Here is a 15,541-nt window from a genome sequence, read left to right as displayed (position 1 = left end):
TTCCCATATCAAAATCCGTCCCAATATGATATGCAAATGGCACCCAAATTTTAGGTTTTTGATTTGAGGATTTATTGGGGTGTTACAATTCTCTCCTTAAAAAAATTTTCGTCCTCGAAATTTACCAATAGAAAGATAGAATGGCTTAAGAAAAATATCTTCAATTTCATCTGACTCATCTCGATCCTCATACCTCCGAGTAGCATATATCAACTCAGACTGTCTTGCTGTAGATCTACCAGAACCTATATTCTGAGCCAGTTTACCCCTGCTAATCGATCCAGAACCAGAACCAATCGGTCAACTCTGATCCCTACTTCGAGTCGATGCTTTAACAGAAGCCTGCGACTGACTAGGGCCATAAGAACCAGTAGCCAAAAGGGGATAATATATAAAGCGGTTCTCTTGAGACCCACAACGGAAACACCCTCCAGTCTTCCTCCAACACTCCCCAGGATGTCTCTTGTTACAATAAGAACACAACGGTACCTCATAAACTTCAGTCGAACCTCTTGCAGTAATAATCGGAGCAGTAGATGTCACCGGTCTAGCTCTGGGATGACCCTGAGAGCCCATATCATCCCTCGATCTCTTGCCGAACTGATTCACAAAAACCGTATGAGTAGGTGATCTTGGTTGCTTTAGAGTTCTATCAGAATAATGGAATTTAGGACCTGTCGGTAATGGCTCGCTCTTCTCAACAATTCTGGCCCGAGCAACTAAATTATTCAATACCACGTCATGGTGTAAGGCAACCACTGAACGAATTAAGGGGTAAAGACCTTTCAGAAACCACTCACACTTCTCCTTTTCACTCGAAGCCAACCTTGGAGCATACTTAACCAACCTCATAAACTCAATTTCATAGTCGATCACAAACATCATTTTGCTTCAGATTCATGAAATCCTCCCAACACTTTGCCAGATACTCAACCCCCACATAACGATCCCGGAAAGCCTATCGAGAATCTCCTAAGTGACTCGTCGAACTGGAATAATATCCTGTTCAGATTTCCACTAGTCCCGAGATTCACCTCCCAATAGCGATACTGTATCCCTCAACTTACGTTCAGTCGGGTAATCCATCTCCTCAAACAATCGTTTTCGTGTTAAATGAATTGTTGTTATTTCTTGAGGACTCGGGTTAAAGCATCATAGATGGCAGGTGTAAACATTCAACGTCGAAAGATTTATTCTATATTGTATTTACTCTATATTAATAAAAAAATATAACAATAATGTATATAAGTAGTCTTATTATTACAATAATGGTATTGAGTAAACCTAATTTAGTATAAAAAAATTGTTCTTTCTAAATAATTTGGATTCGAGCTGCGCAATATACATTGAGTTTAAAGTTAAATTTTTTTGGCTAAAAAATATGAAACTTTTATCTCCAAAAGTAAATAGAGTTGAATGACGAAATTCTCGAATCCAAATAGATTTGATAAATTATTGTAACTATATTTTATCCTTTCTCTTATTTTATTCATTATACTTTAATTTTTTTTTCAATTTTTTCACTGAACTTAATGTATTAGTTTTTTTGTCACTCAATCATTTTCTCACTAACGACGTTATAAATGGACTTTTATGTAGATACAAAATATATCGTTTTGGTGAATTTTTTTTTTAAAACGGTGTTGTTTTAACCTGTTAACTATTTAACTGCAGAGTGACAAAAAAATCTAACATATTAAGTTTAGTGAGTAAATTATTTTTTTTAAAGTTCAGTGAGCTAACTAAGATAGAAATAGAGTTTGGTGATGAAATTTGTAATTTACCCATCCAAATATTATTTAATTTCATAAAAATAAATTAAATGTTCACAGCGAGCCTGATCCATATCAATTTGAAATTATTGGCCCAGTTGAAAATGTTGGATTGGGTTTGCTATGGCCATCATCGTTTATGTTCATTTCTTCGATCTCTCTCCATCTCGCTCGCTCTCTCGATGGCTCTCTGTCACAAATTCGAAACCTTAATTTGACACCAAGAAAATATCTGATCGAAGAATCCGCTGAAAGAAGAAGGCTATATTCTCCTGCACTGATCTAATTGATTCTTCAAAGTCCCCGAGTCAACTCGCCCAGAAATCACAGCCGACTCATCAGCTTCCCGCCAAAACGGTAATCGGAGGAGAGGAAGAGGGAGAGAGTGATGGCGGATCCGGCCAACACGCCACTTGGAAAAATGCTATTGGAGGAGATCACTCCCGTGGTTATGGTGCTCAGCACTCAACTTGTTGAACAAGCTTGCCTCAAGAACGGAATCTCCTTCGTCCAGATGCTCTCCCCTTTCTGCGACTTCACAAACATTGACGGTGAAATTTTTTTATTCACGGATTGTATTATATGCATTTATTCGTGCTTTTGTGTCTGTGAATCTCACATTTGAAGGTGATTTCTTTTTTTTTTGGTTGCTTGTTACTTATCTGAGTTTTTGTGGCAGTGCCTGTACGGACGGCAAGTGATCAACCCTACAGGCTGCGGAAGTTCAAATTGCGCTTTCTTTACTCCTCGGATGTTCGACAACCGAATCTGGAGGTAATTTCTATTTAGCTCATCAGTTTTGTAGCTTAATAATGTAGTGGTAAATGTTTTGATTAGTTGAATTCAATTGGTATGAATTGGAATCAGTACTGGTTGAGCTGGAAGCTACCTGGAGCAGTTTCTGTTTGCATTGATCAAGTATTTTTGCTTTGGAACAATGGAATCTGTATTTTAGTTGATTTGATTTGAGGGTTTTGTTTTTCATTGCAAAATAAACTGATGAGAGGAGTTGATGGGTTTTGGAACCAAGTTGGTGGATTTGAGCTCCCTAGTTTGCCTGCAATTTCAATCAATTTATAATTTTCATCTTCAGTTTTTTATTTTTTTCTGTTCTGAAACTAAGATTTGATCTCCTAGGTAGCAAAAGAGAGGCTAAAGCAGGTTATTACCCATGCAGGAGAGAAAAACTTTCTTGAATCTTCAGAACCATCTCAATTTAACGATATTCTATCTAGTAAGTTTATATTTGATTTTGATATTTTTAGCATACTAGCAATATCTTTCCTTAGTGGCTAGTTTTTCATTTTCAATATACTATTGAGATTGTCTGATTTCATTGCTTGCCCTTTCTTTTGTGGTTTTATTAAAAGTTCACCTTGCTGCTTTGATTTATAAATGGTACTTTTTTTGCAGGGCCTGAATCTGAAATTTTACCATCATGGTTTCAGTTTTTTAACAAAGAGCTTGTACGTACCTTGTCTTTTTCAGACCATGAAGCTTTTGACCATCCTGTGGCATGTAAGCTTTGGAAATTTATCCGAGAAATTTCTTCCCTTTTTGTTTTCCTGTTGCATGATTAAGATCTACTAATCTTGTTTCTTTCACTTACGTGTTTCATTAAAATGTTTATCCTGGACACCATATTGCATTCAGTTGATTATTTCTTGTCCAAAATGATTTGTAGGCCTTTTGGTTGTGTCCTCGAAGGATGATGGACCTATAAACAGATTTGTAGACCTCTTTAACACCAACAAATTGCCCTCTCTTATCAATGATGGTGCAATGGACCCAAAGATTTTGAAGCATTACTTACTTGTGCATGATAATCAAGATGGTCCTTTAGATAAGTAGGCTACAATTTCTTATCTTGCTATGATTGAAATTATTAAGTAAAAGCACGACAATGATGCTGTTTAACAGCTATGATTGCTAGAATTTCTTATCTTGCTATGATTGAAAAATATGCATGTCTGTATAGGCTTAAGTTTCTTATTTAGACATATAAAAGCTGCATGTATGACTTGGAAGAATATTGATGTTCATCCTAATTGAATGCAGAAGATTTACCAACCAGCTATACGTGTTAAGAAATGAGACTTTGTGAAGAATGAGCAAGAAAATGGGTTTGAATAGTAAAAAACCACTGAGATTCCCATCATGTATGAAGAAACCTTCTTTAATTGGATTAAGACAAATAGAATGATTTGGGTAAAAAACATCCTCAAAGAAGCTTGTAGGAAATGGATCACCATAATGCGAAAATTGAAATAGACTGGACTTTTGTTTAGGCTGGGGAAGTCAATTTCAGACCAATTTACATTGAATTTATGCCATTCAGGATTTTCTTATTAGTTCTGCTTGATTGTTGCATAGTTTTGATAACATAATCAACACAAAGGTAGCTAAAGACCTGGTATAGACTAAACAATAATATTTCTATATATTTCAGTTAATTAAGTGGATGTCATATGAGCAAATGAATATATGGTAAGATCTGTAGCGCAGCCAGCTGAATGTTATTTTAACTTCCTTTTTGGTTGCAGGGCTACTAAACTTTTGGCTGAGATGAGAAATGCATTTGGCCAAAATGACTGTCAAATAATTTGCATTAATTCTTCTCAAAATGGGAATATCCAACATCAAGATAACCCATGGGCGCTATTTGTAAATTACTTAACTCTGAGGGATTATTATCTTTCAGTTTTTATACTTGTTCATAGGAAAATGTTAGCTGAATCTTGTGTTGATTCAAGGTGCTAGCTAAAGTATATGATAAAGTCAGTCTAATGCTTTAATTCGTTTACTTTTGTGACAGAAACCCGATGCTTTACCTACTGAAAATCTTGGTGGTTTCCCCAATCTTGATGACCTGAATGAGGTAACTTTCCAACTCCTTGATCTGATATTATTGGATACTTTTGTTTGTAATTCTACTTATGGTTGCATTCTTTGGTAACAGATAAAGGATTTTCTTCAAGAATTATCATCTAAACATATCATTCCTTACATGGAACAAAAGATACGTGTGTTGAACCAACAGGTATTTAGCTCCCCAACTTGGTTCATCATATTCGTATCAGAATTTCAATGTATTGCTTTCCCCCCTTAAATTCTCAAATAATGTTCTTATTCCTCTTGTTTTCTTTCATATCAAAATTAGGTTTCTGCTACAAGGAAAGGTTTTAGGAACCAAATTAAGAACTTGTGGTGGAGGAAAGGGAAAGACGAAACAATAGATACCCCTAATGGTCCTGTGTAAGTGATGCTGTTCATTCATTCAGATTCAAATCTGTTTCTCGTTTCTTCTTGAGTTTATCCTAATTTTGTTTTATTTCCTTTGTTCACAGGTATACCTTTAACTCGATTGAATCTCAGATTAGAATTTTAGGTGACTATGCATTCATGTTAGGAGACTATGAATTTGCACTATCAAATTATCGCCTAATTTCCACTGATTATAAGATTGATAAAGCCTGGAAGCGCTATGCTGGTGTGCAGGTTATTTGAAAGTTTCACTCTCTCAATACCATTTACTCCGTTTTCTACATTGATTGTTTTTTCTTTTCACTTTCTTGGCTTGTGCTTCACGTGAATGGAGAGCTTGTATTTCTGTTTATTCTCTTTGAAATAGATCTCATGAAAACCTTTTACTGTATATTTGGGCTTGCTTATGGATTTATTTTACCTATTTTGCAACCTTATCATGTCTTGTTCATTTCTTCAGGAGATGATGGGACTTACCAACTTCATGCTTGATCAATCAAGAAAAGATGCAGAGTATTGCATGGAAAATGCATTTAATACTTATTTAGTATGTATAGTTCTTGGCTCCTCTTTTTTTTCTTTTCTTTTTTCTTGTAACTATTTTGGGCTTTAGAACTGAACATATTTTGTCATATGATTTGTAGGGATTTTCTTATAGCTTTCCTTAAAGTACCTCTATTTTCTTAAAAGCAATCCATGCATGGAACCCTTGATTTTTAAGCTGAAGAAGAAAATTGATTCATTGATACGTATATGAAAGAAATAGAAACTACTAAATTTAAGTGAACTAATTCTAGATATAATAATTATTTTGCTTTATATCCGAAGGATCTTTTTGATATAGACATTTATTCCTCAAATTAACAGCATCTTTTACATCCATTTTGCTATAGTTGGTGTGGATACATGCTTTTAGATTAACAATTAGGTTTGAACCATGAATGAGATTTATGTGTTGGCTGGGAATTGAAGAAGTTATCATGCGAATGACATTGGACAAATTTGGTGAAGTCTTCCGAATGTCATTTGTGGTGGATGGGGATTGTGTCTTGCAATAGCTAGGTCAGGTGGATGTTTTCTTGATAAGCCAGGGATAAACTTAATGGGTTCTTTAACAGTAAAAAATGCCCCTTGGTATATGAAAAATGATTATCATAGTTGTTTCCTTATATACTGGTCCAGTAGTTAACATTTTAAAGTACTTACAGTCTTGGGGATTATTTGGGAATTTTTGTTTTGCTAGATCGAGCTAGTCTTATATTGGTTTGCGTAAGTAATTAGGATCAATTGTGGTAACATTTGGAAGATATCAGGTTAAACTTTTATATGTAGCAAACTCCAACTAAGTTTTAATTCCTCTCATTGATTTTTCTTTTTCCTTTATTCATTCAATAAATGCAGAAACTTGGATCTGCGGGTCGACGAAATGCTACCAGATGTGGTCTTTGGTGGGTAGAGATGCTGAAGACAAGAGACCAGTTTAAAGAAGCTGCCACTGTTTATTTCCGCATTTGTGGTGAGGTAGTGTTCTATTTCCTAGGAATTGCTTTGGACAAGTGCATATTATCTGCCACTCGCAATTCACAACCTCTTTTGTTTTCTCCCCTTAGGATACTTTACATTCGGCTGTGATGCTTGAGCAAGCATCTTTTTGTTACTTGTTATCAAAACCACCAATGTTGCATAAATATGGGTTTCATCTTGTTCTCTCCGGCGATCATTACAAAAAAAGTGATCAGGTATTCAAAACCCTCAAGTATTCTGGGAATATATATTAAATCCTCCCTCTTCTAATATTTTACAATGTCTTCTTCAGATTAAGCATGCGATTCGCACGTATAGAAGTGCTATACCTGTTTATAAGGGAACCACTTGGAGTCTTATTAAAGATCATGTTCATTTCCACATTGGACAGTAAGCTTCATATATGGTGCCGCTTGATCCTATATGAATGAAGTTGTTGCAGAGTTTTAGTGTGGATTTTTTCTAATAAAACTCACTTGATATAGGTGGTATGCTTTACTTGCCACGTATGATGTTGCTGTCTCTCATATGCTGGAAGTTTTGGCCAGCACTTGTCAGTCTAAATCAACACAGGAGCTATTTCTGAGAGATTTTCTTCAGATTGTCCAGGTGGATCAGAAGTTAATTTGATTTCCATTGTGCTTTGTTGACTGAGGAATCTGAAAAGATATAGGGACTTCTTAGATCGTAGAAAATTTACCCCGTGTTTGAAAATTAGGCTTGTCTTATTAGTTTGTAACGTGCAAGTTTAACAGGGTTATCTAATTGTTTTTTTCTCATGGATGATACAGAAAAGTGGGAGGACATTTGAGGTGGTGAAACTTCAGTTGCCTGTTATCAACATTTCCTCCCTTAAGGTCATTTTTGAAGATCGTAGGACTAATGCCTCTTCTGAAGCTGTAAGTGGAATTATTATTTGTTCTTATCTGGAATTGTGATTTTTTTGTTCAATGTCAATGAAAGAACAATCCCCCCCCCCCCCCAAAAAAAAAAATACACACATACACACCAACCCTTTTCCTTGTTAACGTAACTGTTTATTGATGGATTGTGCATGCATGAAAAGCAGACATAAATAATGATATGGAAGTATTAAAACCTGAAAAGAGGATGGTGGTGGATAAGAATGTTTGGAGGGGCATTCAATTTTCTGACATAGATGCTTCTAGTCTTGATACTTGTAGCCAACCCTAAACATATTGGCTTAAGGCTTGTTAGTTCGATTTACTTTTATTGTGGTTTTTTTGCATGGAATTACTTAAATCTATTTGTAATCATAAACAACATATTCTCTCCATACTTCACTGATATGCTTAACTAGTTTGTTTCGAAAGTAAGATTATTTGAGCACAATGTAATAGACTCATAGGTGTTTCATTCTTTTCAGGCTAGTGTCAGAGAAAGTGTATGGCGTTCACTGGAGGAAGACATAATCCCATCATTGTCTACTTCCAGGTCCAACTGGCTGGACTTACAATCAAAGCATATACCACGAAAGTATAAAGAATCAAATATTTGTGTGGCAGGAGGTATGAAGGTGTTAATACAATATCTGATGTTAATAATTGTTTTCTAAACTTAGAATTCTGTCAAAACAAATAATTGGAAGGTTTTTGGCTGGTAGCTGGTTCAAATTTGCTGTTTTTTAGCAACAATGCATACTACAAATATTAGGCAGTGAGGCCAGCTTCATAGTTTATTGTTTCCTAACTAACTTGATAGGCCCAAACTTGAACCAAGGGATCCTTTACTGCTAATTTTGTGTTCAAGGTTCTTATTGCTTTATGCAAATTCTCTTTACCGATGTATTCTTTATATTAGGAAATTCTCTTCTTCAACTGTCTTTTAAATATTTGGAGTATGACTATTGGAATTTTAGGATAGAATGCTTGAAAATTGATTCACTTATGCTACATGAGCTTATATTCTGTGTTGGCAAAAATCTATTGGATGCGAGTGAGAATTGTCAAGGATTTATAGCTAGTGCATGAACTTGATTCATATGTACTACATGAACTTATATTCTTTGTATTGGCAATAATGCTATTGGCAGTGACTGAGAATTTTTCAGGGATTTATAGTTCAATTTAGATTTCCTGTACCGATCCTTTCCTAAACTAGAGTCGAGGAATTTCAAATGTAGATAACGGAGAATATGTAATAGGTGTAATTTATTGTTGCATTGATGGGTTTTTTTGGTGGTACATTCTTCATCTGTTTGCAGAAGCAATAAAAGTGGATATTGAATTTAAAAACCCTCTGCAAATCCCTATTTCTGTCTCAAGTGTTTCTCTGATGTGTGAGCTCTCTGCAAATCCTGAAGAAGGCAAGTTTTCAAAGTCTATTAACTTTTTCTTTAAAGCCTTATTTCTTTCATCGTTCCTTTCAACTCTATATTGATCATAATTGTTTTTGTTACATCAATTACCACACAGATGCTAATAGTTCAAACATTGAGCTCCCGGAAAATGAAAGCAAAACATCAACCTCCACCGGGTATGTGTTGCCGTGTGTGTTCCTATATATGGGTGTATATATGCATACATGCATTGATTTTTTTTACAATATTCTCCCTGTTAGGAGATTCCAATATTTCATTGTTTTATTCAACTGCTGATATAGGTGTTTGCATGATTACTGCAGGGATATTAATTCGTCTTTGATTTTATCTGATGTTGACTTTTCATTAGAAGGGGGTGAAACAACCTTGGTGCGTATTTTACAGGAATACTCGAATAATTTACAGATGGGGGTGTTAGTATGAATTGTCATCTACATTAATTATATTTGTGAAGATTTCTAAAAAATTAATTGGTTTTATGGACTGTTATAGACTTGTGTAGGAAATTAAAATTATGAAGAAGAATATATATAACCTAATTGATGTTCTTATCCTTGGTGTACCATAATTAAAACACTTTTCTCATAAGTTACTATACTTTTCTTAACATTTGCTGTATCTTTTTTTTAGGTGCAACTTACTGTTACTCCAAGAATAGAAGGCATTCTGAAAATAGTTGGTGTGAAATGGAAATTGTCTAGTTCAGTGGTAGGTTTATGTAATTTTGAGTCCAACCCTGTGAACAGAAGAGTTGTCAAGGGAAAAAGAAAGGCTAAGCATTCTCCTAGCAATGACTTGAAGTTTCTAGTGATTAAGGTGCACATGTTTCCTCTGAATCTGCTCTTGTTGTTGTCTCCCTCAGTCTCTCACCCCCTTGTTGAACTGGGTCTAACTTGCACAATTTTTTAATGAATGTCTAGAGTACGCCCAGACTTGAGGGTTTTATTCATTCTTTACCAAAAAAAACTTACGCTGGAGACTTGCGGCCTCTTGTGTTGGAACTAAGTAACCAATCAAAGTTTCCTGTCAAGGTACAGTTTTCTTTACCCATTTTAGCGTTATAGTCTTTCCATATTGCCGTTGACTGAGTTAATGTCAACTGTCTCATTCTAAAAAAAAATCAGTATGCATCTTTGTCTTGTATTTGTATGGGTGTCATTTTCCTAGAGTAATGAAAGCTAGCTAGCCCAGAGTGCCCCTGGCATCAAGTTGATAATAGTGGGTCATTTGTCTTTACTTGATCAATGGTTGAACTATGGAGCAACATAATCATGTTAAATTTTGTGGTTATCTATTATATGCATGTACTATTTGCAGGGACGGAACCAGGATCAAACCATGGGAGGGACGAAATGACCTAACTTCAAAACTAAAAGCACCCATTAAGTATTAAACTCAAAAATTGGTGAGAGGATAGGCTTGATTTATCTAATTTTTATACTTGTAGGGACCTATATTGCCATTGGATCATTTGTTTTGGGGTGTGGGGCGGGCCCCTCACATGTTCCATTTAGTTTGCTTGGTCTAGCCTCAAGTGATGCCTGAGCTTGGCAGGGACTAATTACGGCAGTTTCCCTCATATATGCACATTCAGGCTGATGTCGTGTGTCTTTTTATTGCGCAGATTATTTTAATGGTTATTTATTTTATAATGTGGGTTATAATAATGTTTTGACAGAACCTTAAGATGAAGATCAGCAATCGCAGATTCCTATATGCTGGGAATCAAAGGGAATTGAATGTAGACTTTCCTGCTTGCTTAAAAAAGGTGAATGTTGAGAAAAGCGGTGGGCATACTAATGGTAATAAAATGTCGCAGAATGTCTTTCACTTTCCTGAGGTACTGTTTCACTGTGCATTCTTTGCTGACAGTTTATATCAAGTTTGTAGTACCTTGTCGTCCATATATTTTACATTTATCTATGAATTCAGGATGTATCAGTGCAGGAGGAAACATCATTATCATGGCCTCTTTGGTTTCATGCTGCTGTTCCCGGAAATATTCCTTTGTACATTACAATATATTATGAAACGGAAGGATCAAGCATCATGAAATATCGCACTCTACGCATGCATTATAATTTGCAGGTAAGTCCTTGAATAGAGAGGGCTGTTTCCTAGTTTGATTCTTTTACCTAGCTTTTACTGTATTATTTCCATTGGTAGCTTAAATGTGGATTTGTTTCTTGATTAGTCTTTATTTAGCTTTTGTCTTATGAAATCGATTTGTAAAGTACAAAGGTAAAAGGTACACTCAACAACATTTTAATCTATTTATTGTAGCGCACGGACGACATTTTAATCTGTGGAAAAAGAAAATGGTTGTGGCAGCAATATGCTGCGGCTAATTGCTAGAAAATATCTGTTAGAATTTAGTTCAATAGAAATTATATGGAAGTTTAGTTGAGTGCTAACTTCATGCATTTGAATTTCCTCATGAAATATTTAAATCATTGTGAACTCATAACCACCCACTTCTTAATAAATCATATTCTAAGTACTTAAATTCGAAACTAATTTGAGAATAGTAAAATGCTAATGTATGTCAGCTGGTGGTAGTCAGGCAAAACTTTCTTAATAATACCCTTGATACTTGCCAAATGCCAATTATGTTAGAAGCAATCCTTCCATATTATGTTATCCAAATATAGTTCACTTGGGTTGTTTCTTGCTTGATCTCTTAACTGTTCTTTTAAAGGGTCAATATGTTTCTCATGTATTCATATGAGTGATGTTTTATTGATCATGTGTCCTTCGGCCTCTATACGTGTCAGTTGGCTACCTGGCCATTCTAACTTTTTCTCTTCATCTCTGCTAGGTTTTACCATCGTTGGATGTATCATTTGAACTTAGTGCTCGCCCATCACAATCGCAAGAGTTCCTCTTGCGCATGGATGTTGTCAACAAGACCAGTTCTGAATGCTTCCAGGTTCATCAGTTGTCATCTGTTGGGCAGCACTGGGATATCTCATTGCTTCAACCTGTTGATAGCATCTTACCTTCTCAATCTTTATTTGCTGGTCAATCACTTTCATGTTTCTTCATGCTTAAGGTTGGTACAACTATACATGAACTTGCACCTTGGATTAGTCGTCCGGTATAAAATATTTATGCACTAGTTTTCCTTTGTTCATCGAAGTTTCATAATGACTAGGATGTTACATGTGCAAAGCTAGCATTTTGCGACTTTTTTTTTTCTTTTTTTGGGCCAGAGGGTGTTTGATCAAAATACCCTCCCGTTGGTTCCATGGGACACAATTTTTTTTATAGAAATGGGAGGTCTCATAAAAACCCCCCTTCGTATCCGAAGAAACACTATAAAGTATCTCCATGAACATAGGAAGGAGTAAAAGAGTACCTCAGTTTTATTAAGAAATCAATATCATCCATAGGTACAAAAAACACAGAAAACATAACCAGCCCAAGAACCTAACCAACTATCTAACAACCAATAACAACAAAGCACAAAGGAGCTATCAACCAATTCCTAACTTAGCAAAGCCATCCGCTTCCCAGTTCACACATCTCTGAATGTTCTTAATAATAACATTCTTGTTGACAACAATCTCGATTATTTCTTTCACTAAAGATTCAAAGACACTAGGACAAGAACCAGGATTTTTTTTATCAAATCCAAAGCGTTTGCACAATCACTTTCTAGAATTAACCTCCTTCGAGCTCCACTCCGACTCCACGAAAGGAAGCAGACCAGCTTTGACAGCCAACAATTTAGCTAGGACAGGGGACCAGGGCCAGAGGGCTTCGAGAAGGACCCTAGCAGCAACCCATCCGAATTGCGGAGAACCCCACCGATACTAGTAACTTTAGATCATGATGGTATTCCTTTGAACCTAAGCCAACTTTAGTGCTGATCGATAAAAACTTAACAAACTGTAAAATGATCAGGCAAGGGTTAAATCTGGGGCTCGGTCGCTGTCCATTTGCATAAGTTGTAATTCCACCTTATATTTGTCTATCAACCTCATAACCTTTAAGTTTGCTATAGGCCACATAGTTAGAGACTTAAAGGTTTGTTCGTCATCTTGGATACTTCGATTGCCAAGTAATACTTGTTTTTTTCTTTCAGCTTTTTCACCAGTTAAAATTCTACTCTGATTTTCCTTCAGGATCGGAGGTCATCTACTTCTGAAGATAGTACTCCACCTTCCCTTTTTCAAAGTGATGTAAGATTGGGCCCTCGGGATAGTAGTGAACCCCCCTTTGATGTATCGAGTTCACCTTTGGCAGATTTCCATGATTGTGAAAGATCGTGCCAGGGAGTGTCATCTCAGGTTGGTAACATTCTTGCCATTATGCTATTCGTTCCTATAACCGATCCATTGGAGCGGAACTTTTATCCTAATGTTGATTATCATACCCCATTTATTACCATGAAATTCAGAATTTTACTAAGGTTAGATCGTCTCGTTATCTATATCACCACTTTATTCCCGATTCTCGAGCATATATTATTTCTCATGACGACAATGTTGCCTTTTTCGTATGAATAGATCGGATTGGTTATTTGTTAGTTCTTTGGATCTTTTACACTAGCCAGCTGATTCTTTCAGCTTATGTTTTTTTCATGGACCAGGGGTATGAATATAAAGTTGATTTCATTTTCATCACTCAACTGCCGAAGGGTAATATTGATTCCGGTGCTCGAAATACGCCACTTGTCTTGTCTCATCATGCTTGTGATTGCAGGTAAGACTGGTAACTGCAAGTCCTCAACAACTTTTAACGATGAATCGGTAGATGAATCGTATTTCCGATGTTTGTTTTGATTTCCTGTTTTCTTCTCTGGCAGTCTTTCTAGCATGAGTCCAATATCATGGGTAGTAGATGGACCTCGGACCATTCAACATAACTTCTCAGCCCCTCTATGTGCAGTAAATTTGAAGATGACTATAACCAACTCCTCCGGTTCAGTCGCATCAGTCCATATCAACACCTTCGATTCCCCCAGTAGTAACAGCCAACCCAAAGATGATGCCACTGCATCTCACCCTCCGGAAAACCAAACGGGGTGGTCGGATATTCCCATTGCCAGCGATACAAAGATCATCACAAACGAAGCCCTTGCAACACGATCTTCCAAGTCACTATCCCTCGAAAGTGTCCCCCAGTTCATTTGGTCAGGGTCGAGCTCTACTAAACTCACACTTCAACCTAGGTCGACCTCCGAAATCCCTCTTCAGATTTGTGCTTTCGCTCCCGGGATATACGACTTGTCGAACTACGTTTTGAATTGGGATCTTACGCCCGTTAACGACGAGGTAAACCAAGGAGGAGGGAACAAGTCGTCCGGATCCCTCCAAGGGCATCCGTATTACCTTATCGTGCTCGAACATACTTGAAAAGGTAGTTCATCGATGCACCATTACTGATCAGATCTTTGGTTTGTAGTATTTTTTTTGTAATTTCACAATGATGGTGCCTACATTGTACAATTCTTGGTATAAAAGAAAAAAGAATTTGTTTATTTCATTTTGTTATTATTGCATGTAAATGAACCAAGAATTATTTTGAGTAAAGAGGATAATTCGGTTAAACCTAAATTGATAAATGCACAAATGGTCTCTTGATTATAAGATAATGTTTTATTGAGTCCTTTGACTATTAAAATTTACAAAATGGTCTCCTAACTATAAGATGTTGAGTTTTTCGACTATTAAAAGTTACAAAGTAGTCATCTGAGTATTCATATGTTTTAAATTTGTCGTTTTTGTTAAAAAAATTATAGTAATCTGAGTTGGACGTTTAACCCGGTGACTCAGATATGATAAAATCTGATCTCATAATCTCAAATAACTATCATATATCAGTCAACATGTTAACGTCCAGCTCAAACGTTAGTTAATTTTTTAAACCAAAATGATGAGTTTTGGGGACTATTAAAAATTATAAAATGATCAATCATCTTGTAACGTCCAGCTCAAACGTTCGTAAATTTTTATAACGAAATAAGTTACAAATAGTCAGAAGATTTAACAAAATAGTATTTATATAATTAGAGACTATTTGTGTACTTTATCATTAAAATAACATATATCTAAGTGACAATAGACAAATATTTCGGTACAAGGCACGGCCCCTCCCACCCCTTACTTAATTATGCTATGCTCAGATGATTCGATTATTGTACGAAAAGTTTGATTAAATAAAAAAAATCAATCTATTTAAAATTTTTACTTAAACATATAAACTAAAACATGAAAAACAAATTAAAAATAGAAATATCATATCCTTCAATACACTATTATGTTGACAAACATAACACCATAACCAATCATGATTCATGAACACCACATATTCATCATATTTAAGATTACAAACACCATAACCAAACTTCCATAGTTTTTAATGGATCAAATGGAAACACCCCATCATATAGTCTGATCCATATATATATATATATATATATATATATATATATTAAGGTCTCAGCATCTTCAACCAGTGGCAAAGAAGAGCTTACTTGAGCCAAGAATGATTTGCCTAGCAACCAAAGCCTGTGCTATAAAACCCCCTATAGGAGCTAATGCAAACCCAAGATCTTCCCTCGGTTGCTGCAGCGGGGGAAAAGTGGTTTTTGGTTAGCACGGAATCCCACAATAACCCCCGCATCGATGTCAAA

General features: G+C 35.8%; 1 protein-coding gene across 1 annotated transcript; it reads left to right on the top strand.

Annotated features, from left to right (window-relative positions):
• The first annotated feature begins 1,947 nt into the window (after positions 1 to 1,947).
• Positions 1,948 to 14,332, top strand: LOC120173096 (trafficking protein particle complex subunit 8-like). The gene is made up of 28 exons (XM_039180379.1): positions 1,948 to 2,323; positions 2,452 to 2,546; positions 2,910 to 3,006; positions 3,186 to 3,290; positions 3,457 to 3,619; positions 4,316 to 4,436; positions 4,588 to 4,650; positions 4,732 to 4,812; positions 4,933 to 5,027; positions 5,120 to 5,270; positions 5,497 to 5,583; positions 6,438 to 6,557; positions 6,647 to 6,775; positions 6,853 to 6,950; positions 7,046 to 7,169; positions 7,352 to 7,459; positions 7,948 to 8,089; positions 8,785 to 8,886; positions 8,996 to 9,056; positions 9,204 to 9,270; positions 9,532 to 9,717; positions 9,822 to 9,932; positions 10,580 to 10,741; positions 10,834 to 10,989; positions 11,720 to 11,953; positions 13,029 to 13,193; positions 13,496 to 13,608; positions 13,712 to 14,332. The coding sequence occupies exons 1-28, from the start codon at positions 2,161 to 2,163 to the stop codon at positions 14,259 to 14,261; spliced, it is 3,849 nt and encodes a 1,282-aa protein (XP_039036310.1). The 5' UTR covers positions 1,948 to 2,160; the 3' UTR covers positions 14,262 to 14,332.
• The last annotated feature ends 1,209 nt before the right edge of the window (positions 14,333 to 15,541 follow it).

Source organism: Hibiscus syriacus, unplaced genomic scaffold (genome assembly GCF_006381635.1).
Source record: "Hibiscus syriacus cultivar Baekdansim isolate YM2019G1 unplaced genomic scaffold, ASM638163v2 tig00111941_pilon, whole genome shotgun sequence".
NCBI lineage: Eukaryota > Viridiplantae > Streptophyta > Magnoliopsida > Malvales > Malvaceae > Hibiscus > Hibiscus syriacus.
Note: the sequence above shows the minus strand (reverse complement) of the source record. Positions and strands in the feature narration are given on the sequence as shown.

Coding starts and splice junctions, on each gene's coding strand:
- LOC120173096 (XM_039180379.1), top strand. CDS start 2,161: ATGGCGGATCCGGCCAACACGCCACTTGGAAAAATGCTATTGGAGGAG. Junction 6,776..6,852: donor ATTACAAAAAAAGTGATCAG/GTATTCAAAACC, acceptor TGTCTTCTTCAG/ATTAAGCATGCGATTCGCAC. Junction 7,170..7,351: donor ATTTTCTTCAGATTGTCCAG/GTGGATCAGAAG, acceptor TGGATGATACAG/AAAAGTGGGAGGACATTTGA.